Source organism: Carassius auratus, chromosome 4, assembly GCF_003368295.1.
Source record: "Carassius auratus strain Wakin chromosome 4, ASM336829v1, whole genome shotgun sequence".
Lineage (NCBI taxonomy): Eukaryota > Metazoa > Chordata > Actinopteri > Cypriniformes > Cyprinidae > Carassius > Carassius auratus.
Window position 1 is genome coordinate 1,205,468 of NC_039246.1, and position 23,250 is coordinate 1,228,717.

At 35.6% G+C, this 23,250-nt stretch overlaps 2 protein-coding genes and 1 long non-coding RNA gene across 9 annotated transcripts; all 3 read right to left on the reverse strand.

Annotated features, from left to right (window-relative positions):
• Nucleotides 1-347: 347 nt before the first annotated feature.
• Nucleotides 348-16,847, reverse strand: LOC113066423 (gastrula zinc finger protein XlCGF57.1-like). Of its 4 annotated transcripts, none has more exons than XM_026238331.1 (3): nucleotides 16,813-16,847; nucleotides 5,781-6,077; nucleotides 348-2,351 (listed from the first exon to the last, which is right to left on the reverse strand). In XM_026238331.1, exons 2-3 carry the CDS (start codon nucleotides 5,923-5,925, stop codon nucleotides 1,210-1,212), a joined length of 1,287 nt encoding a protein of 428 aa, XP_026094116.1. In that variant the 5' UTR covers nucleotides 5,926-6,077; nucleotides 16,813-16,847; the 3' UTR covers nucleotides 348-1,209. The 4 variants fall into 4 exon arrangements, with proteins under 4 accessions (XP_026094116.1, XP_026094107.1, XP_026094121.1 ...); XM_026238322.1 differs by lacking the exon at nucleotides 16,813-16,847 and adding an exon at nucleotides 6,611-6,941; XM_026238336.1 differs by lacking the exon at nucleotides 16,813-16,847 and adding an exon at nucleotides 6,227-6,593.
• On the reverse strand, nucleotides 7,522-17,288 carry LOC113066017 (uncharacterized). 4 transcript variants are annotated; one of them, XM_026237590.1, is made up of 11 exons: nucleotides 16,227-16,653; nucleotides 12,586-15,128; nucleotides 11,562-11,748; nucleotides 11,060-11,171; nucleotides 10,365-10,555; nucleotides 9,997-10,107; nucleotides 9,761-9,904; nucleotides 9,439-9,656; nucleotides 9,061-9,220; nucleotides 8,419-8,558; nucleotides 7,522-7,808 (listed from the first exon to the last, which is right to left on the reverse strand). In XM_026237590.1, exons 3-11 carry the CDS (start codon nucleotides 11,746-11,748, stop codon nucleotides 7,791-7,793), a joined length of 1,281 nt encoding a protein of 426 aa, XP_026093375.1. In that variant the 5' UTR covers nucleotides 12,586-15,128; nucleotides 16,227-16,653; the 3' UTR covers nucleotides 7,522-7,790. The 4 variants fall into 4 exon arrangements, with proteins under 4 accessions (XP_026093375.1, XP_026093393.1, XP_026093384.1 ...); XM_026237608.1 differs by lacking the exons at nucleotides 12,586-15,128; nucleotides 16,227-16,653 and adding an exon at nucleotides 16,853-17,288; XM_026237599.1 differs by lacking the exon at nucleotides 12,586-15,128 and having other exon boundaries at nucleotides 16,227-16,652.
• Nucleotides 17,289-17,423: 135 nt separating this feature from the next.
• LOC113067446 (uncharacterized) lies at nucleotides 17,424-19,694 on the reverse strand. The gene is made up of 2 exons (XR_003279346.1): nucleotides 19,597-19,694; nucleotides 17,424-18,415 (listed from the first exon to the last, which is right to left on the reverse strand). It is a non-coding gene; the product is annotated as an uncharacterized LOC113067446 (long non-coding RNA).
• Nucleotides 19,695-23,250: the final 3,556 nt, after the last annotated feature.

The window sequence follows — 23,250 nt, forward strand, 5'->3', positions numbered from 1 at the left end:
GTAGGAAGATTATTCATCATTGGGCAGGAAAATCATCTTTCCCAGAATTTAGAAATGATAATAGTGATTAGTGGTCAACCGATATCTTATAAAGCGGGGGGTGATAGCCGATATAAATCCAATATGATTTATTAAATTATTAGTAGTACTCAAATTTGTAATAATTTGACAATGGAGTTAAAAGTAAATGTGTAAAAGAAACATGATTATTTGTGAAAAATAATGTCATCTGAAGTATATTTAATACAAATATAATTCAAAAGGAAGGTAAACACTGTAACCAATGGAGCACTCAGTATTCTGGGAAGTTTGTGTGCACTGGGAATCATATTTTTCAAATAAATCCAGGATAACCCTCATTTTACATACAGCACACAGTGTAAATGACATGAATATGGCAGTGGGCAAAGTGCAGCATAATTTGAAATCAGGAGTGTAAAGTTTAAATCATTTAATTCACACGGATCGACCGTCACGCAGAGAACACATTATCATGTTGGATACACACTTCACAAGATCTCACAGCTGAATTCAACTAAGTTTATGAAATTAAATGTTCATTATTCACTCAAAGGTTTGTTTTAATTATATAAATGCATATTTGCTTAATGCTGACGGCAAACCAGAAAGTATTATATTGTTAGCCTTTCTATTACTAATAGGCCTAATATAAAAGCAATTGTTATAATACTTACTGTATACATTAATTCCTTCGTTTAACCGTTCAATCTGATTATTAGACAGACTTCTAATCATATTACACAGAACTGTTAACAACAGTAAAAGAGGGAGAGTGTGAGCGGTGTGTGCCTCGGGTGCTATCGCTCATAGTGCTGTCAAAATAAAAGTCCCACCTCAAACACATCGGCCAAGCAGAAGAACTTATTGGCCGATATATCGGTTCGACCACTAACAGTGACTGCTCACTGGACGGACAGATCAAATAATTGTAACATCAATACGGCTACAGTTAATTTTAAGATCTAATCTAAATATTCATTATTAATTATAACCAGTTATAATTAATCATAAATTGAGTTAATTTGCTACACAAGATGTTAAAGATCCCAAGCCTTTACCCTCCTCCCCTTGACAAAAGGTGGACAGAAGTAGACAAAAGAGACATGAACAGTCTATTTGTGATCCCATCAACCAAAACACATTTTAAATACAGGTGTAAACAAACCCAGATCCACTGCTCAGCTATTTTCAAATGTGAAAACTCATATGGTGTGTAAATGCTGTTTTATTTTTAAAACTCTTTCCACAGTGTCCACATTTAAACGGTTTCTCGTCAGTGTGTCGCATTATGTGCTTGTTAAGGGATCCTTTTTGGCTGAAACTTCTTCCACATTGTTGGCAGGTGAAAGGTTTCTCTCCAGTGTGAATCATTTTGTGGCTTTCCAAGTGTGGTTTATGATTGAAACCTTTTCCGCACTGAGGGCATGTGTAGGGTTTCTCTCCAGTATGAGTTCTCAAGTGGTATTCAAACTGTTGTTTTTGACAGAAACTCTTTCCACACTCAAAGCATGTGTAGGGTTTCTCTCTATGAGTTTCCATGTGGACTTCAAGGTTTCCATGTTGATCAAAACTTTCTCCACACTGTTTGCATGTGTAAAGCTGCTCTACATTGTGAATTTTCATGTGTCTGTTAAAGCCTTCTTTTTGAGTGAAACTTACTCTACACTGTTGGCAGGTGAAAAGACTCTTTCTAGTGTGAATGCTCATGTGGGAGTTGAGGTTTTCTTTGCGGTTGAAATCTCTTCCACACTGTAGGCAGATGTAAGGCTTTTCTCCAGTGTGAACACTCATGTGCCTGTCAAGGTTTCCTTTTTGGCTGAAACTTCTTCCACATTGTTGGCAGGTGAAAGGCTTCTCTCCAGTGTGAGTTCTTATGTGGTGTTCAAAACGTCCTTTATGATTAAAACTCTTTCCACACTGAGGGCATGTGTAGGATTGCCTTTCAGAGTGAATTCTCATGTGACCTTCAAAGTGTCGTTTTTGACCGAAACTCTTTCCACACTCAGAGCAATTGTAGAGTTTCTTTCTATGAGTTCTCATGTGGACTTCAAGGTTTTCATGTTGATCAAAACTCTTTCTACACCGAGAGCAGGTGTGAGGCTTCTCTCCAATGTGAACCCTCATGTGTCTGTTAAGGCTTTCTTTTTTAATGAAACTTCTTCCACATGTTTCGCAGATGAAATAATGTTTTCGTCCTCTGTTTTTAGACCTTTTTCTAGAAATCTTTTCAGTCTGTAAACAAGTAAAAGATGTTTCTTCATTTTTTAAATCATGATCTATCTCTTTCATTTCATTCAGTTCTTCACTCTCCTCTTTCAGTGCCATCAGATCTAAGGTTAAAAAAAGACAAATTAAAGTTAACCCTAGTTTATTAACATGAAACAACAGACATCAAAACATTCTAACATGTATAGTGTCAAAACTAACATACAACTGCATGCTATATCCACTAAGCAACTGCAAGATTGCAGCCTTTAACTCTGCACCATTTACTTCAGTCAATGTTACAGTCTCCTAAAACAAAGGAAGATTTCACCCCTAAATTTGATGATCTGCTGTCTGTTGTGCCTCAAGTTTTAATGATAATTTCCATGATTGACCATTATTTAAATTAACGACCAATTAATCGATTAATCATTAACCTTAATAGTCACCAGCATAACAGCATGTGCAAAAGCTACTCACAAAAAACCCGCTTTCTGACCTAATTTAAAGGGGTTTTAGTCTGAATAACATACTAGTAGCAGGCTTATAAAGTGAATAGATGTGCTTATGATCATTTGATAAAAGGTTTGAGATCATTTTACTTTGTTGACCGTTTCCTAATCTCACTTTTAGACTGACGGTTTAAGGTCCAGAATTCATGGAAGCTTTCATTGGCCAAGGCCCAGCCATGAGGCTGTTGGGCCGACACGTAAAACAACCAATCACAGTTTGTTTTGTTCGTCACATTTTAAGGCATGGAAATGTTACTACAATAAGACTGGTGTGTCAAACTCGGACATATTTTAAAGTTTCTGTGCTATTTCACATACTTTTGAGAATCCAAAGATGATCCTGATAAGCGCTCATCACAGTTGTAAACACAGCGGCTTCACATTTTTTTGTGAAGGGGTTTGGCACCAGAGTATCCAGGTGGTTTCCAGGTGGAACGTAAGAAAATGCGACACGTCGAGGTTAAATCCTATTGAATTCAACCAACTCCGACAATGACTTGGACATTTCTGAAGTCTTTCCCCTTTTGTGTCCTATATGCACCAGACGTTTAGCCAATGGCTACGACTAACGGTTTACTATCCTGGCGCGGAGACTGTTGAACGCGCCTCTTTAAATGGTTTCATGGTGATTGACGTTGTGTTTTAAAATACAATTGCAATATTTTCAACTGACATTGTGGCATTTAAAATAAAATGATCCCAAACGTAACTGTGGCACATGTGTGTGCTGCACCGTCAGTGAACTGATTCCATCTTCTGCAGAAAAACACACCATCTCTCACATCAACCATTTTCATCAGAGTAGTATGACCAGTACTCATTTTGATCCTGCTGGATTCTGTTCCGAAAAATGTCAGATTTTGAAAGTTTATTTGAATTTTGAACTCATTTAAAATGTAAACTAGGCTTGCACTTTACCCACATTAGCATGTAGAATGAAAAAATCATCCTCTTGACATGAGCAAAAAACATCCTTGGCATAACAGCAGAGTGGGCCAGTATACTACAGAGATATAAAAAAATAAGTGTGCAAAAGTGTTGACATTTTTTCACATATCACAAAAAATAAAAACTGAAGATCTGTGCTTTTGTAAAATAAAGCAAACAAACACAATAAGCGTTGTCTTCCTTTCTGTGAACTTGTTGATGGAGCGATGCGGCACACTTTTGTTTTAAATCTGTTAACTTAATTATTTAAGATCAATATATTTAGTTTTTTTTCATAAAAACAAATTCTTATTTTTTGTTTAGGCCATTACTTACATAGACTATACATTTTCCTTAAAACGTCCCATTTTGTCACAGAGCTTGAAAACCTATGTCCTAGGCTAGTGAGATCCATGCAGAAACTTGTGAACTATGCTTGTAGCTCTGGCATCACTGTTTAGTGACATCATTGAATGCTCTGGGAAAAAGTATCATCAATGTTGGTCAATGCAGCTTTTAATGATGCTGTTTTGAGTCCAGCAATTATTAACAAATGGTATAAAAGCTTTGTTTATTAGAGGAAAAATTGGTTAGCTGGAAAATGTTGTATCATGAATCATTTGTGATAATGGACAGCGGTCCCCATAGCTGGGTATGGGCAGGAATTGACTTATTAAACTTATTTAAAATACCTATATTTACTTCATGACAAATCAAAAGACGTGAAAAAAACTAGGTTGTTGAAATGGCAACTGTAGCCAAAGAGATCATCTACTGCCATCGCTTTGCCAAGTCTTTTATTTTCACAGAAACACATTTTTGGCATGTATAGGTGCTGCCATAGACTCCCATTGGACGAGCAGAAGAATAAACACATACAGACACATTAGGGGCTACTGGGGCTTGACCCCTAATAAGAAAACAATAGGCCCTCCTTATAAGCATGTTTACATTAAAATCCTTATGGATTTTTTTTTTAATATGGTTTCCTTAATCTGATCAGCTCAAGACTTGGCTACTTTTCCTAAGTTTGCCACTTAAAAAACAAATTGGAGGACTTGATTCAAAAAAGTTAATTTGGTTGGGAAAAAAACCCTCTCAAATTTCTCCCATAAAAAAATGAATGGGAAACACTACAATTCAAAACTTTTTTTGGCCGATAAATCCAACACGATGCATTTAAAAAACATAAATGAAGGGGTGAGCCTATACAACATTTTCAATAAATCAAACAAATGTTTAGGTTTTGGCTGTCGGAACTTACTGGAATATTTACTTTTTTCTGAAGTAAAAGAAATACTAAATAACAAAAATAAGCATATTTTACATACAAATATGATACTTTATATGGTAAATAAAATTATTTAAATATAAATACTTTGCGTCACACTAAAGGACTAAAATGGTACTTATAATATCCTATGGTGTGACACTTAAAATAATCAAATAAAGAAGTGAAGTCTGCACACTGAAAACTACTGCTCCAGAGGAATTTAATTAAGCTCAAGCAACGTTTCGACCGACATTCAAGTCGTCAGGCACAGTATCAATGTAAAGTGAAGCCAACTTTAAATAGACACAGGTGATCACCTTAATTATGCACATCCAAGCAATCATGTGACAAATACAAGTCATGTGACACATGGAGCGGAAGTTACTACACAGAGCCGTAGTCTACCGACAACTAATACAAAATCGTTTTCAAAATCGACAAAGAATCGCCTGGGATTTTAACATCGATTTTGTGTAGATTTTCAGTGAATTACGGCTCGGTATAGTAAATGCCAACCGGTGTTGCCAAGTCTGTGGTTGTTTTTCATGTCCACAGGTCAAAGCGACAATACCAATAACGCGATATTTAGCACCTAAAATGCAAATTTTACCAAGGCAACCTTGCTAAAAAACTTATATTGTAACCTCGGTAAGCAATTTTTATCGTGGAACCTCCTGGAAGCGCGATTGGACTAATTTTGGACTAGTTTTGAGAAGCAACTGGGCAGGATTTGTTGTGAAAACCTATAAAAAGGGTGTACAAAAATGTGTGCCAAAGGCAAATGAATTGAGAATAAACAGGAAAATATACAGGATAGTTCAGATTTGAGAATGAAAACCAACCTGTTTGTTCATGTTTGACTGTGAATGTTTCTTCACTCTCCTCTTTAATAATCTCCATCTTTTTTTGTTCCTCAGTTTCTTCATTTTCGACTCTCAATGTTTCTTCAATCTTCACGTCTTCACTCTCCTCTTTAATAATCTCCATCTTTATAATCAAGTCACGTGGATCTCAGTTACTTCAGCAGGAGTTTTTCCTGTGAGTTTGGATATACTTGCCGGTTTAAGATTTGAATAATTAACAGGGAAAAAGAAATCTCTGGGTGTGTCTCAATCAGCTCTAGTTCAGTAGTCAGCACACTGGTGAGGGAGACAGAGTGAGAGTTAATGGATTAGATCTGATTAGACTAACACTTAACAAATGTAACTCTCTATACAGGTTTGATTAACATTGGGCATTTAATAAGTATAACTTGAATCAATTCCACGTTTGAAAATTGCTATTGTACTTTAAGCTTGCCATTACACCACACCAGCAGTTGGTAAAGTTGTCATCACATGTTTGTGTTTGTTCTCGTTGTGTTTAGTATCGAACAGCAATGTCTCTTCAGCGAGCGGCGATTCAAAACACTGAATCATTTGTGAAGAACCGATTCAATTGACTCGGAGCTTTGAAGATCGCTAACTTCACACAGAGAGCGAGATCAGACGCACCTCGAATGTTACTAATGTGTGGATGCGCTTTGCTCACAAAACAACCTGCTTTAATATTAGATAAAATATTACAATGTTACGCTCGATGATTATCAACTTTACATCACAAGTAAACACTATAAAATAGATTGCACGCGTTTGTATGAATTCAAACACTTTAAAAGAGTAAGACCACAGACCTTTCTCAGCTGAAACACAGACGCCGGAGCGCGCCGCAGCCTTATGACGTCAGGCCACCAGATCAAAATAAAAGTCCTGTTGACGCGCTTCTGTATCTACACTACAGAGAGTGCTTAGATTTTTACATAAGGGAAACACATACGGTTAATAAAACATATGTCAGTGTTATTCAGATTTGTATTAAGTAAGTACATATTGAAATATATATAAATTTGTAAATGTACGTATTTTCCATATTTATAATTATATATTTTTCTATCTACCCAGATAGCAAAATTAATCTGGGCCAGATCTGGCCCAGACACGTCGTAAGTTCTGGGCCAGATCCACGCAACAGACCTGGGCCGGTGTCTTTTGGCACAACGGGCCAATACCGGCACGGATCCGTTTTTCCTTATCCGGACCAGAACTGGGCCAACCCCGGATTCCTTTATGGCAATTTGGCCCAAATGCGGGCCAGATCAGGTCCAGTTCTGTTTTGGATCTGGTCCAGAATCATGCCGGATCAGGGCTAGCTCATATTGTAGACCGTACACCCCCCCCCCCCCCCACCACACACACGCTCTCTCTCTCTCTCTCTCTCTAAAGTAGTATACATACAATATCTAGAATTTAAAGAATCTTGTCATATATATTATCTAATATCTTATGGTCTCATGCCACTGAATATTTTTCTTTAGGTTTTAACATGAAATGCTCAGGCAATTAAATGTTGAAAGTACTACTTTAGATAGACAATTAATTTAAAACACCTTTTTAAACTAAAATACCACCTGATAAATTAGTGTTAGCACTAAATCACAGCCACTACTTCACAATAATCATGCATTCAAAAAAACTAATTGGAAACAAAAGATTAAAACAGTGGTAAATAATAATAATAATGCTATGTTTATTTTATATAGCACATTTCATACAACTCAAGGTCGCTTTATAATGAAGTACAAATAAACATGACATAGAAAGATGACAGAAATTATAAAAATAAACTGAGAATGGTAATAATAGAAGTCAGGGAAACAAGTGACAAAAAGATACGTTGGTCTTCTTTCTTGAGTAGAAAGAGGCAGCAAAAAGCTGCATCAAAAAAATGTTCATATTATGAACCGCAGACCCATCATGAACCAAACAGAACGGGTAGCAAAGCCATGGAACAACAAACCCATTCACATGTGCGATTTAATTCCCATGAGATATCTGCAAACAAAAGACCAAAAAGAAAGCTGTTAGTTTTGTTGAGATCTATTGAAGCACTGTTCAGAGACAGTCACAGACAATGATTAACATGTGAAATACATGTTGTCTTCAACGAAGGCTTAACTGATAGATGGATCCTGCATTCCTAATGCTAGGTACACACAAAGATAATCAGGCTGATTTTGGGCTGATATCCCCCTTCCGACAATCCTAGCTATGTCCTGATTATCTTGATGGTTCTACAGATTATCTTATCATATTTTCTCTTGGTGTGAGGTGTGTTAAGAGTGTCCAAACCTGATTGGAAGAATGTTGGACCCGCGAATCATAAATATTCAACATGTTTAATATTTATGATCAGAAATCCTGATGTGTGGGGGGAACCCCGATGACAAACACATGTACGCTCTGGAGATTATCACGTGAAACTAAACAATATCCAATCAGAAAGCGAGATGAAAATGTGGTCTATCACATTTTGAAAATCATATAAAATGTAAAGAATCTTTTGGTGTGTACCCAGGATAAGGTGACCATTAGTTCTCGGGAAACCACCCTGATGGCTAGTAAAATGCGAAAGCCTCTTATGCTGTTTATATCTGAAATTTACCTCAGTTAATGCCTCTTTGGCTCTTTCACGTTCTTTCCGGCCGCCGCCACGGTCAGAGGCAAGATTGAACCAACGGATAGCGTAAGAATCGATGTCAGTATCTGCTGCTCCGGTAGAGGACGGGTTACTCCTTACAGCTCCTGATGAAAAACAAAATATGTGCAATAAACATCTCAAACTTCCCCGGACTACTAAGCTCCTAAATGATAGTTCTTCAGTTATACATTGTCCATCAATTAAGGGATAAATGGGTATATCAACGATTTAAATATTCATTTAAAGGGAAACATATACCGGCAAAACAAATCCAATACTCCTGATGATACATTGAGGTTTTATTAATTTGCTGGTATATGTATTACTCTCAAAGTGACGGTAGCATTGACTTCCATTATAAGAATTACAGAGGACCACAGCTTCATTTAAACATCTTTACGGTTCAACAGAAGAAAAAAAGACACCTACATCTTGAATAGCCTGAGAGTGAGTAAATTAACAGAAAATTAAACATTTGGGGTGAACCATTCCTAGAAATTAATTTTAAGAAATAGTAATATCTTAGCCATAAATATTATTTAGGTTGTGGAGATGGTTTATGAAATACTCTTAACACTCAGCTTCTTGGTATCGTATTATACTTACTGATCAACAAACTTCTTGTGTGCATTTCTTTGAAACACTTCTTCCCATTGACTCCTTTCCAGTTAATTTTTTTAGCTACTGAATCTGAGAAAAGCCTATGAAGTATGTTCCAGGTGATTCTTTTGGTGTTTTGTCCTCCAACAGCACCCAGAGCAGATATCTGAAAAGACAAACATATATTATATAAAACTGTATCATTCTATTTTCTGTTTTGATTAATGATCTGAAAATATAGATGAGAGCAGTGAATACTTTATAAGCACAGAATAAATTTGTACAACAATTGTGAAGTAGCATTAATAATAATAATAATAATAATAAATAATAATAATAATAATAACAATAATAATAATAATAATAAAATAATAAAAGACACACCATGTTTTGTTTAGCCCGTGCGTTTCTTGAATCTTTAAGCCACTCCTCCAGCTCCTCAACTTCAGGCATAGTGGCCAGTGGAACACTGATATTGTGAGGCATTTCAGCCACAGGATTTTCTGTCCCCAGTCGTGCAGCAAGATTACTGACAGCAAAGGCAAGCTGTGTTTGCTGTTCCTTAACATTTTCTAACAATGTTAGAATGTGCAGCTGTGCAGCTACAAAAAGAGTTAAGAAAGCATTTAAAGACCAAAAATACAAAGTTTTCTTAATATATATAATTAGAAAAATTGTAGAATGTTTTATATTTAAAGGATTTTACCAGAGCAAGGAATAGGTCCAGTGCCCATCTTCCCCAGTCTAAACGTGGGCCTGAAGGAATGCTCCTTTGACATTTGAGGCATGGTAGAGATGTGGCCCATAGAGCTTGATGGCCTGTCAGAGGTAGGTGTAGCAACTGGAGGCACTGAGACCAGGGAGAGACAAGATGAACTCATAGTTTTTGCCCATATGTAATAACTTTGATGAGCAAAGATTAAGCAAAATAAAATATTTTACCTGTATAATATCCATCTTCAAGAGGCATCAGATTGGGGACATATCCAACAGAGCAGTGGCGTAGCGGACTGGAAGGCATTCCAGCTGCATTAAAGTGGACAGGTGGTGCTGCTGTGAAACATGAAAATGACAATAATTAGATTTTTTTAAGTGAATAACACATCATATATTCAGTATCATACTAATAAATCCTTCAAGTATGAGTCATGAGTCACTGAGGACATGAAGTTACATTAACTGCATCAGTCCCATAGAAGTAACTTGACTTAATACTGTTATGTTAATGTTACAACTAAACAGTTAGATATTAACAAAAAAATTGATTACAAAATAATTTATTAATAATTAATGGAAACGCAGGAATGTACCAGTGAAAGAAGAATATTCAATCTGCCTCAGATCTGGCAGAGGTCTAATGGAAGTCTGGCAGGTTTCAGTTGATGGTATGTCAGGAGTAGGTGGAGGAATAGGTGGCGGTAGACAAGTGGAGAGATTGTGGTATCTCCTCTTTATACCACCCTCTGGCTCACTGTCAGAATCTGTATCACCAAAGATTTGCCTAGCAAACAAAAACAAATTACAATGGACCATAAAGATTTTTTGGGCATCAAATATCAACAACTTGATTTAAAAATGTAAGAACTGCTTATACTCAACTAAGCTAAATATTAAATTAGCCTACTAAGCCTGTACTAGGAATCTTTACTTCACTTGACATCTGTAGTACTGCAAGACACAATAGTCACTATACAAAGAATCCATTGCTTGCTTTGATAATTAGAGCCAATTACACCATAGCAAAAAACATGTTTGCCCAACCTAATATGTTAGCTCTATAGTAGTGTTGTCAAAAGACTTCCAAGTCGGTAATGAAAATTAAGAAATATGGCGATAACAGCCTTTCCTTCTAACATTTTGAGCACTGTTGAACGGGTTCTTTAAAATTTCAGTACCGACTTTTTATCAAAGTCTGTACTTATGACAACAACACACTATAGTTAACAAATATATTTCTAAATGTAATTTCGAATGGTGCATGTGTCAGTCTTTTAGAATATGAAACCTTGGCTTAATTTTTCTCTTCCTAATGACTTCTTCCTCATCATCTGTTTGTAACTCAGAGGTATTACAGGTCAGTGAGGCCCTCAGTTTGTCTCTTGCTTTAAGGTAATCACCTGATCAAAATTGACAAATAAAAAAATGATTACTCGCATGCAGGAAATGATGACTGTGTCAAAAATGCATCACTTTAGACAAAGTACACTATCAAATCCATTTTGCAGTATTATCTAACCACTTGAGTAATTACTGTACTAGTGTACTGTATTATTTTGTACATGGGGGTGGGGGTGGGGTTACAGTGCTACACTACTATCTCCTTATAGCAACAACTATGACATGTGACAAAATATTTGGCTGGTGTTCCAAATCCCTCAATTAATGGCAGAAATGAATGACTATTTTGACAGAAATAGACCATTAATAATTAGAATTTTAAATCTGTTTGTTTACAGAGTTGGTGTATTTCATAACACCTGAATTATGTTTGTAAATCAGATTCTTACCAGTTCTTGAGAGGACTCGGACATCAAACTTTTTCCAGTCTTCTCCTGGCTCTTCACATTTTTGGATAGCTCTATTTATGCGTTCATCACTTTTATAATTTGGCCACCAAGTGACACCATCCTCAAACCACGACTCGGATATAATGTTGACAGTTTTTGTTTCTGTAAATTCGATGAGTAGAAACATCTAAAAAAAAGAAATTGTTGCAGAAATTATTACATATTTGAAAAAGTTATCCATTAGACACAATATTTGAAACACTCCTTTTGACATTTTCTTTCAATCAATATATTTGTTTTTTTTTATTCTGTTATAACCAGCATAGCCTGCCTTTTCCTGTAAAGATTCAAAATTGTAGATGCACAAGGAACACCACATGTAATCCAGTGTTACTCTTAATAATTTAATTTCATGGTTAGAAAAGCTACCACGGTAGAGTAAACAGAGAATTGACAAACAAACACCATCATTCTCTCACTCACATCTAGAAATCCTACAATACTAAATTAAAAGTTATCTACTCTGTGGAGTTTAATTGTAAACAAACAACTTTACATGTGTACATTCATTCTCAAGGTCTCACAAATATGTGGAAGAAAAAAAAAATTCCTTCCCCGTAAATGGTAGGTAAACTAATATCAAGATAAATATTGGCATTGTATGATATGGGGAAAAAAATCATGATAATATTTTACGGGGGGAGTACTCTGGGTTCTGGGCCCAACTCTTTACCCCCTCTAATTGTAGAGGAGTGTAAACTTGTGAATTAATGGAAAATGTTGTCTCAATTAGGTTGCTGAAATTAGTTGTGACATAAGTTTTATTATTATTTATTGTGGATACTTACAATGTACGTGTACAGTACTTACATTATATGTCCTGATCACTGTGATTATTGCTGCTGTACAGATCAGCATAATAATCGCTATCATAAAATGCATCACAAGGTAAAATTCCTCTGATGCACAATAGTATGCACAAAATAAATTCTAAAATAGAAAAAAGCAAATATCACACACTCACCAAATCTCAAAACTGTGTCCTTTAGGAGTCATCCAAAAACCCTACATTGTCAAAATCCACAAGTTTCCAGAAACCTTTGTGGAGTACAGCAGCTCTTCGTCAGTTCAGAGTGTTAAGTCAGTCTTTAGTCAGCATCAATTGTTTTGTCTCCCGCCACTCTGCCCTTAACCCTCACCTTTTACAGCCCCACCTGCCCACATAGCAACACTGTGATGGCCCAGATCCAGCCCATAAGGAATGAGGAGCTAGCCTGCATTTGGTGTTGAATGACGGACCTTGGGTGATCCACACCTGTTTTCCAGATCTGGGCCACAAGCAGGCCATAGCAGGCAAAGAGCAAAGAATAAACCAGACATGGACCTTATCTGAGCCACACAATCTTATCTTAATATTAAATATGGGGTCATCTCAGCCTTAATAAGCCTGTTAACAGATCACCATTCCATACGTGCTAGATGAGTGCTGGATCTGGGCCATCACAATGTTGCTGTCCCAGAACTAATCCATCTCTGCACTATAACTTTGGCTGTGCAAGAAGGGCATGACAACAAATCTATCTTTGTAAGGAAGGAGCACACACTTGTGAGAGATCTGTGATATTTTGGCTACCCTAAACGGTCCTGTTGGATGAGAGACAATGAATACTCTGAGAAAATCCGAGCTCATTGGATAGTTGTAGAAATTGTCCATCTGTGTTAAAACTTTAAACACTACATATATGCCCTCGACAGACTGAACAATGTTATAGATAACACATATGTCTTTGTCTATAGCAAAAACATTATCGCCAGTGGAAACTTTAATTGACCACTGTTCAGTCTGCAGCTGCCTGTATTGTGCTGTAGCTTGAAGGCCGTCGGGAACAGGTCCAACATAATGTTGCCTTCTTAAAGCTTTACAGGGGAGCTCGACAGTTCTGATGTCTTCAACCTCTGATAACCTTCGTATTATCTGTGCAAGAGGAAATTCTGGCTTTCTCACAAACTTCTTCAGTGTATTGAGGTAATTTTCATATGGAAAAGCTGAGATGGAGTCTAAAGAACCATGCAGTTGTGCATCAGCTGACAAATGGACCAAGCCATGCACATTATACACTAAGCCATCTTTTCCATAAAGCTCCCCAAAATGACTTACAAATGTTGTTAGTAGCATTTTCTCATAATTGTTAAACATAGAACACAGCTGAGGACTGACAAGGATGCAAATACCAGTATACAATAACATAAAGTTATTGTATACATCACAATCTAAATGTGGTGCCAGAGCAACAGAGCCAGTATACAACAGAAACTGTCTTAGTTCAGTAGCTTTCCAACGGTCTAGATCTCTCAGAGACCTCGGCTTCCTTGCAAACTCAGCTGGTATGTACGCACGCATCTGAATTAGACTTTGAGAAATCTGATCAACAAGACTGGAGGACAAGCGAAACGTCAAAGGACCCCTGAGCCAAATATTTAATAATCTCCTTGTGACACCTAAACACACAAGGTGCATGTAATCTAAAGGGAATCTAGACACCATGCCCACATCTAGACCAGAAAATCCATGTGGTCCATGATGATGATGCTCCTCATCAACTCTGTCTGAAAATGATGAATCAGTCCGTAAAACAAAATCATTTCTGGGGTATGTCATTCTGTTGTTAACATAAACACCTGGCTGGCAACACTTATCACATCCATGGTATCCATTGTGAGCTTTCGTGTTTTTTACAAAAGCTCTAGCAGGAGTATCGCATATAACAGAATCTAGTTCAATGAAAACCTTTTTTCCTCTGAAAAAGAACCCTTCCTGCAACTGCTTTAACTCATGGGTAAAATCTCTCAAAAATTCATCAGGGGCATTTGGTTTTTTAGTACCACTAAAAAGCCCAATGACAACAGGTTCTTTCATTGGGAAACTCAAGAGAAGTCCTAAAATGGGCCATAACTGTAAATTAGAGCTCTTAAATAAGGGTAAACCATCAATATTGATTTGCAATCTAAAAGTAAAGCCATCTGCAATCTTTCCAATTAGGTGGTTCAGGGTGTTATGCATAGCTGTCAGAATTCCTCTATAATGATACAAACCACCACATTTTTGTTGGATTTTGTATTCAGTTTTTGTTTTAAGGATGGTTCGAGCATCCTTAGGCAATTCTGGGTGGTACAATCTCAACAAAGTAAGGAGGGCTGTGAGGGCTACTAAAGAAACACCAAACTGTACAGACCAATTGGCTAAACTTTCAACAAGGCTGACTGGCTCATCTGCAAATTCAGATTCTGATTCAGAATCAGACTCTGAAACATGTTGTCTTTCTGTCACTTCTCCAATATCATCTGTGCAAACAAAATCTAAATGGTCATCTATCTGAGGGAGTCTAGAGTCATTGTTGCTTTGGGTGTCATTTGTGATGGAATCTGTTTCAACTTTTTGAGTTTGAGTTGGTTCTGATTCTAATAGACAGTCTTCTGCAATGTCATGAAGTCGTTTCTCGAGGGAAATACGAGCCCTCCGTCTGACTCCAGAGCTTGTCAAAGGCGGTTCCCTCCTTTTCATTGTGTCTAAAAGATTAATTGTGACAAAAAAAAAAATCCTTCCATTGATTAATTTTTTTGTTGACAATCAGAAAATTAATTAAATTGTTATTGCCTTAAAATATGAAGCAGCACAGCTGCCAATATAGATAATCACTAATGTTTCTTGAGCAGCAAATCATCCTAATTATTATTAGAATGATTTCTGAATGATCATGTGACATTGAAGACTGTAGGAAATTCAGTTTTGATCAGAGAAATAAATACAATTTTAAAATATATTCAAATAGAAAACTGTTCTTTTAATAATATTTCGCAATACAACGGTTTAAATGTATTTTTTTTTTATTAACGCTACGGTTCTCCAGTGGTTAATAAAAAGAACTGCATGCATCTTGCGGAAGAACAATGTAGCCGGAACTACTTCTCAGATTATGACGAGACACGCAGGTCCTGCGACATGAACCAGTCTAAAATAGTCCCTTTATAAACACTTACTACAGGTGTAACGTGGAAATTCACAATAAGACAAAAACACGGTTTGGAAAATGGATTCATAATGTACTTGCATATATACATTATGTACATTTGGAACAAAAAAGTTACAGACTTCAGCTTTAAACAAATGCAGTCTTGGTGAACACTGAGCAGATTAGAGACTTCTTTCAGAAACGTTAAAACATGTAAATATTTCCAAACTTTTGACAAATAACCTACTACATATATATATATATATATATATATATATATATATATATATATATATATATATATATATATATACATAAAATATCTTTTAAAATGAAGGTCTACGGGAGACATTAGTTAGTTAAGCCTTGACATAATTAACGCAACGCAATCCTATCACTGACATTACCACGCAGCACATTAAAAAAATTATTAATAATAGTTCATAAATAATAAATAGAAGCAGTTAAATTCGTCAATTTCATATAATTACAGTCCTCTGGACCGTCTTCATGTTAGCATGTTCTCCTCCGATAAGTCAGCTAATACAATTCAAAACCGATCAAAGGAGCAAAAAATAAAAAATAAAGTTAAAGAGTGCACAACATAAAAAAGAAATTCATTCATCAATAGTAGTTTGAGCAAACTATTGCTTACCTTTGTGAAGTCTGAAGTGTAGGATTTCGAGTGCCGACTGGCCTCTTCTAACTGCAGAAAGAAAAATCGCGCGCTCGTATCACAGATACGGCCCGAATCTGCTTTGCGACGGTTGTTCCCGCCTACTAAAACCCGGACACGGGCTGGATCCGTATTAGAGCAGTGGAACGGAGGTGGTTGTAACGCGGATTTGCCGGTTTAAATACGGATCCGGCTCGGAGTCACCTGCTGTCTGGGTATTCATTCATACTGTTAGGTGCTGCCCCTTTAAGAACGTTGTTTCAGTGGCTCATGTGATAGCTGCCGGAAAGGGCAGAGGCAGTTGAAAAAGAGACAGACAGAAAAGCATGTTGTTCTCTAGTGATGGGAAGTTCGGATCATTTTACCGACTCGGACTTTTGAGTCTCGTTCAGCAAAATGAACGAATCTTTTTTCGAGTCATTTCGTTCATTTCGTTCATTTTAGCAAAATGTTATTAAAATATTAAGTGCTACCTCCCCAACACATCTAGTACTTACGCAAACGTTGATCACACTACAAACAATACAAAAATAAAATGCTATGAGATAAAGAAAAAAATACTCACTCTTTACCTGGGTCTTCAGTCTGTGATTAGCTCATCTCACCTCTTATCTGACAAGAAGTCTTCGGGTTTAAGTCATTCCTTAATCACGTGACAGCCCCATACGCAAAACTAACGCAGTCTTGAGCCGGTGTGGTGAGAAATCCAGTCCCCCCGCGAAATCGAGTCCGCTTAGGACCAAGGCGGTAGCTGTTTTAAATGCCTGATCAAAAGTTGTTATCGCGATAACTTGTTGCATGGCTAATCGGAGCTGCGGTAGCTTGTTGTTTCAAGCTAAAATAATTTAATAAAAGCAAAATACAGAATGTAATCGTTCAAAATGTTTTTTTAAATGTCATAAAACTAGCAGCATCTCATAAATGATGCATTGTAATTAGTTTTAATATTCGGTTACTAAAACGCCTCAGCACAGCTTTTGAATATATTTTCCAGTTCTAAAATAATAATAATAATAATAATTCAGTTGTGATGACTAAAACACGTTTAGCCCACAAATTCAGAAGATTGTGGGATAGTTTAAAGATAATTATTAATAAAACGAACCTATATATATATATATATATATATATATATATATATATATATATATATATATATATATAGACACACACACACACACTTTGATTTTTATTTATTTTGACTTACTACCTAATTCATGTAATTTTTTACATTATTTTCAATATTGTAATAAGTATACTTATGTTGTTATATATGGTTTTGCTTACAAGCAGTTCATGTATTGCAATTGCTGATTGTATATTATTTAAGAAACTATTGTTTTCAAAGAAAATCATACAGCAATTATCACATTATGATGACGAAATTACAATTGTAATTGACTTTAACTCATATAACACAGTACATATAATAGTACAACAGTTACTTGTACTATTACAAATCAGTAATAGTAAGGCAATAATGGCTGTTTGTGCACTGAAAGTAACTAAAAATGCAGCTAGTTTATAATTGTTAATTATAACTTGCAATTATAATATAATTCTACACAATTTTTTTACATATAAATGTTCAAGCAATATGCACACTATCTATGTAAGGCATTTATACATTTTTCAAAATGAATAACATTTTCAAAGAATCTTTACAGAAAGACATACTGTTGTGTCTATGTGGTCAAAAACACCCTCACTGTTTTAATAGTTGGTGTTAAATGCATTAGTCGTCATACATACAGCAAGCAAGCCAAAGGCAACGGTGGTTAATTAAGAAAAAACTGTAAGATGTCGATACTGGAGTAAAAAAAACCTTTGGAGAAACCAGACTAACCAAAAACACTGGGGACCAGTTCTCCTCTGTATATTCAGTCTGAACATTTGGTACAATATCATTGGTAGTTAACAGTGTTACTGCATTGATTCAGCTGTAAGGTTAGAGGTTAAATGTGCCATGTACAGGCAGCAACATTGTTTTCTCTGTGGCCCAGGTGAGGCAAGCAGTGGCAGTGAAGAGTGCTAAGGTGCAGTCATCCATTCATAAATTCTTGCTGTTTTGCTGAAACTGGAAACAGTTCATCCTATGTGAAGTCCATTGTGGAAGATTGGGGAATCCTCAGTCTCAACGTAACTCGAGAGCATCTGGGACAGAGCTTCTGTGGTAAAGAAAAATATAAAAATTGTTTAGGAACTGTAATATAATTTTAAAAAGAATTTCCTCTCTACCTTTGTAATATACAGTATGCTGGAAGACTTTCTTGACATCATACAGAACGGGTTCAGAATACAACAGAAGCAGGAAACATCAAAAATCACTGTTAACCGTAGAGCATCGGTTTACAATTCTTGCAAAAATCAAGTTATGATTTATGTGTAGGTTGTTATAAAAACAATCAAACAGACATAAATGTAATCTGTTAAACTTAGTCTATTTTGCATTCAAACATTGCTTTAAATAAAGAGACAGGTGATTTATTTGAGCAGAGCTTGTTTTCTGCCTCCACTATTTGGAAAGTCTAATACGAAAATACTTATATATATATATATATATATATATATATATATATATATATATATATATATATATATATATATATACTATTTTATATTAAACAAAAAAACTGCTGCAATGAAAATCTCCTTTTGATTTATTGTGCCTTAATTTACTATTAATTTCATTCATAATTATTCACTTACTGAACGCTATTATGAAAGTATATGTGTTTGTTTATGTTAAATAAAAGATAAACATGAGAAAAGAGTCGTATCTTCACTTAAAATCATAGAAATGCATCTTGAACAATCGGGTCCCACCTAGCGAGGACCCCTAAGATGGCGGCCGTCGCGATGCCTGTGCGCAGGATGCAACGGAGGCACTTGTCCCGAACGAAGGACACGAGACAGTTACTAATGTACACTAAAAATCTTTGTCAGATTTGAGATCGTATTAACTACCAGCAAAATACGCTCATATGTGGAAAAAATAGCAGATGGAGTTGATAAAACGCCTGAACAATGAATACAGACCTCATCGTCAAAGATCGCGAGAAAAAGGCTTGAACAATCGGGTCCCACCTAGCGAGGACCCGTAAGATGATTCATTATTATTATCAGTACTAACGTTACTACTATTATTTTTGTGTTTATTGTCAGTGTCATATTACTGTACAAGGACAGTGGATAATATTGGTAGTTAATAAGAAAATCAGCTCAAATCATTAATCGCCCCTCCCCTCCACACCCAAATACATGCGTGTGCAGGACGGGTTTAAGCACACCTCTAGTTCTGTCATACTTGTGCACAAATCACACGAAGATTTTTAGTGTGAATTACTACCTGTCTTGTGTCCTTCGTGACAAGTGCCTCCGTTCCGACTTGCGCACAGGCATCGCGATGGCCGCCATCTTAGGGGTCCTCGCTAGGTGGGACCCGATTGTTCAAGATGCATTTTAAGGGAAGATACGACTCTTTTCTCATGTTTATCTTTTATTTAACATAAACAAACGTATATACTTTTATAATAGCGTTCAGTAAGTGAATAATTATGAATGAAATTAATAGTAAATTAAGGCACAATAAATCAAAAGGAGATTTTCATTGCAGCAGTTTTTTTGTTTAATATAAAATAGTATATATATATAAGTATTTTCGTATTAGACTTTCCAAATAGTGGAGGCAGAAAACAAGCTCTGCTCAAATAAATCACCTGTCTCTTTATTTAAAGCAATCTTTGAATGCAAAATAGACTGAGTTTAACAGATTACATTTATGTCTGTTTGATTGTTTTTATAACAACATACACATAAATCATAACTTGATTTTTGCAAGAATTGTAAACCGATGCTCTACGGTTAACAGTGATTTTTGATGTTTCCTGCTTCTGTTGTATTCTGAACCCGTTCTGTATGTCAAGAAAGTCTTCCAGCATACTGTATATTACAAAGGCAGAGAGGAAATTTTTTTTAAAATTATATTACAGTTCCTAAACAATTTTTATATTTTTCTTTACCACAGAAGCTCTGTCCCAGACGCTCTCGAGTTACGTTGAGACTGAGGATTCCCCAATCTTCCACAATGGACTTCACATAGGATGAACTGTTTCCAGTTTCAGCAAAACAGCAAGAATTTATGAATGGATGACTGCACCTTAGCACTCTTCACTGCCACTGCTTGCCTCACCTGGGCCACAGAGAAAACAATGTTGCTGCCTGTACATGGCACATTTAACCTCTAACCTTACAGCTGAATCAATGCAGTAACACTGTTAACTACCAATGATATTGTACCAAATGTTCAGACTGAATATACAGAGGAGAACTGGTCCCCAGTGTTTTTGGTTAGTCTGGTTTCTCCAAAGGTTTTTTTTTACTCCAGTATCGACATCTTACAGTTTTTTCTTAATTAACCACCGTTGCCTTTGGCTTGCTTGCTGTATGTATGACGACTAATGCATTTAACACCAACTATTAAAACAGTGAGGGTGTTTTTGACCACATAGACACAACAGTATGTCTTTCTGTAAAGATTCTTTGAAAATGTTATTCATTTTGAAAAATGTATAAATGTCTTACATAGATAGTGTGCATATTGCTTGAACATTTATATGTAAAAAAAAAACAGTAGAATCATTATATTATAATTGCAAATTATAATTATATAGCAATTATTGCTATCTATATAAACTATCTAGCTGTATTTTTAGTTACTTTCAGTGCACAAACAACCATTATTCACTTACTATACTTAATGGTATAAATATAATAGGCATACTGACATACTTCATGTAAAATTAATATAACATTCATTTTACATAAAATAATAATATATCTGTATATAATACAACAATAACACGGTTCTGCACAAGCAATTGCGATATTATATCATTAAGATTAACAATATAAATTTACACACACACACATCGAGTAGCTGTATGCTATGCTGATACGCGAGTAACAAAAAAAAAAAAAAAAACGAGAAATGTTTGATTTCACAACCTAAAGCGCGTCGGCTATATACTAGCCTATGAAACATGTAATTTAAAGTACATAAATGGTCATTATAGCAAAGTTCAAACGACAAAAATAAAAACGCTATTTAGCAGGAATTGTAATCAGGCGCTAAAAAATAATACCCAATAATTATTCGTTGAGCCAATGGGATCACTCGGGGTCCTAAGCGGACTCGATTTCTCGGGCGGACTCGATTTCTCATGACACCGGAAAGAGAATTGATTAGTTCATCTCATGAGTCTTTCGGGTCGAGTTTGACTCGTTCCTTAATCACGTGACAGCCCCATGCGCTATTTCTGACATTTCTGTCACCGTGTTTTTGTTACTGTTTGTTGAGGATCTGTGGTTTGTTATTATTTTATAAATAAATAAAACCCTGTTATAAATAAAATTTTGATTAATTTGTCTTCTTGACTGTCTATCGGTAAATAAACACTAGGCTATATAATAATATAATAATCCAAGCTTACAATAAAAAGTATTTATAGACTAGTTTGTTCATTTTTACTCCAATTTTGAGTTTGCTGGTATAATAATTGCTTTTCCTAGGCAGACTTGACATATTGGTGTAATATATGTATAAGAAGATTGCTCAAAAAAGGACATAATGACATACATTAAAAGCAAATAACATTTTGAATTTGAATTATTAATGTTAAAGACAAATGTTAAAGACATTAAGGTTATGATAACTTCAGCTTTAACAGTTTTAACCCAGCTCAGAGTGAGGAGTTTCAGATCCTGGTTCACTGCCAGTGCAGGGGCCATGTTTTGGGAAGACTTTGACAAGAGGGTAGCAAGCTTGAGGCCTTCTGCTACCTCTTCTAAGACCTCAGATGCTATGATGGCCAACCTTGCAGAGCCACTCTTACCCCGCACATCAGACCCTCTGGCCTGGTGGAGGAGATGTTCACCAGTATACACAAGCCTTTCTGAAGTCACAAAGACAAGACTTTGCATTGTGGCCACATCCGTGCCATCTGAATTTTTTTTTTCTAAAACTGGGCAGATTATCTCAGAAGAACTCACAGACTCAGCCCATCCAAGGTCAGGGAGCTTATTTTTTTTTTAATAATGTAAACATGCCTTAAAGCAAGTCCTAAAAATATAGCCACAGTGTGTTATTTATTTTAAAGCTTATTTATTTTTATTTATTTAGAAAAAGACTAGCTTGTTGTGCAATATTTTTGTTGTTGTGATTTTAAAAGGTAATTTGTTATTGTTATAAGGCTCCATAGCTTTAGTATCTCTTAATTTTCATTTATTTTTTATTCAAATGGTTTAAAATTATTTTGGGAATAGCTTGTTGTGCAATATTTAGTTTTTCTTTTTTTTATATTGTACTTTTAAAGTTCATTTGTTAAGGTTATTAGACCCTGTGGCTTTATTATCTTTTAATTTTAATTTCATTTTTAATTATTTACATTTTTATTATTTTAATTTATTATGGAATAGTTGTCCTCTTTGTTACAAAGCTTTTCTGTAATAAACAATAAACAACTATTCAAAAGTATGTACAGTGTTTTTAATGTTTATAAAGTGTCATATGTTACAAAAGTATGGTTTACACAGACAATCTGATTTAATAACTGCACAACTAAACCAAAACAAACAAACAGACAGAAAAAAAGATCAACATTTTAAGCATAACCAACTCTTTATTTCCACATTCAGTGTTATGGAAAAGTACCACCATGACAGAAATTAAAAACAACAATTTGAAACCAGAAATGCATCACGTTACTGTAAGAGTAAATAATACTAATAATAAATAAGTACTACGCACCCATTTTGTAAGGAAAGTTGTAAATGAACTAATTACTCTAGCCAATGTTGTCACACAGTACAAAAGAACGAAAAACCCGAAGAAGCGAAAGATGAACTATTCAATTATCTGCATTCTTTTACTGTCAGTGTCTATGGTTTTAGCGTATGGGTCTGTCACGTGATTAAGGAACGACTCGACCCGAAGACTCATGAG

Excerpts from the sequence above, each read along its gene's own strand:
- LOC113066423 (XM_026238331.1), bottom strand. The coding sequence starts at position 5,925 with ATGGAGATTATTAAAGAGGAGAGTGAAGACGTGAAGATTGAAGAAACA. Across the intron at positions 2,352-5,780 it reads AGTCAAACATGAACAAACAG|ATCTGATGGCACTGAAAGAG; the intron begins GTTGGTTTTCAT and ends TTTTAACCTTAG.
- LOC113066017 (XM_026237581.1), bottom strand. The coding sequence starts at position 15,123 with ATGAAAAGGAGGGAACCGCCTTTGACAAGCTCTGGAGTCAGACGGAGG.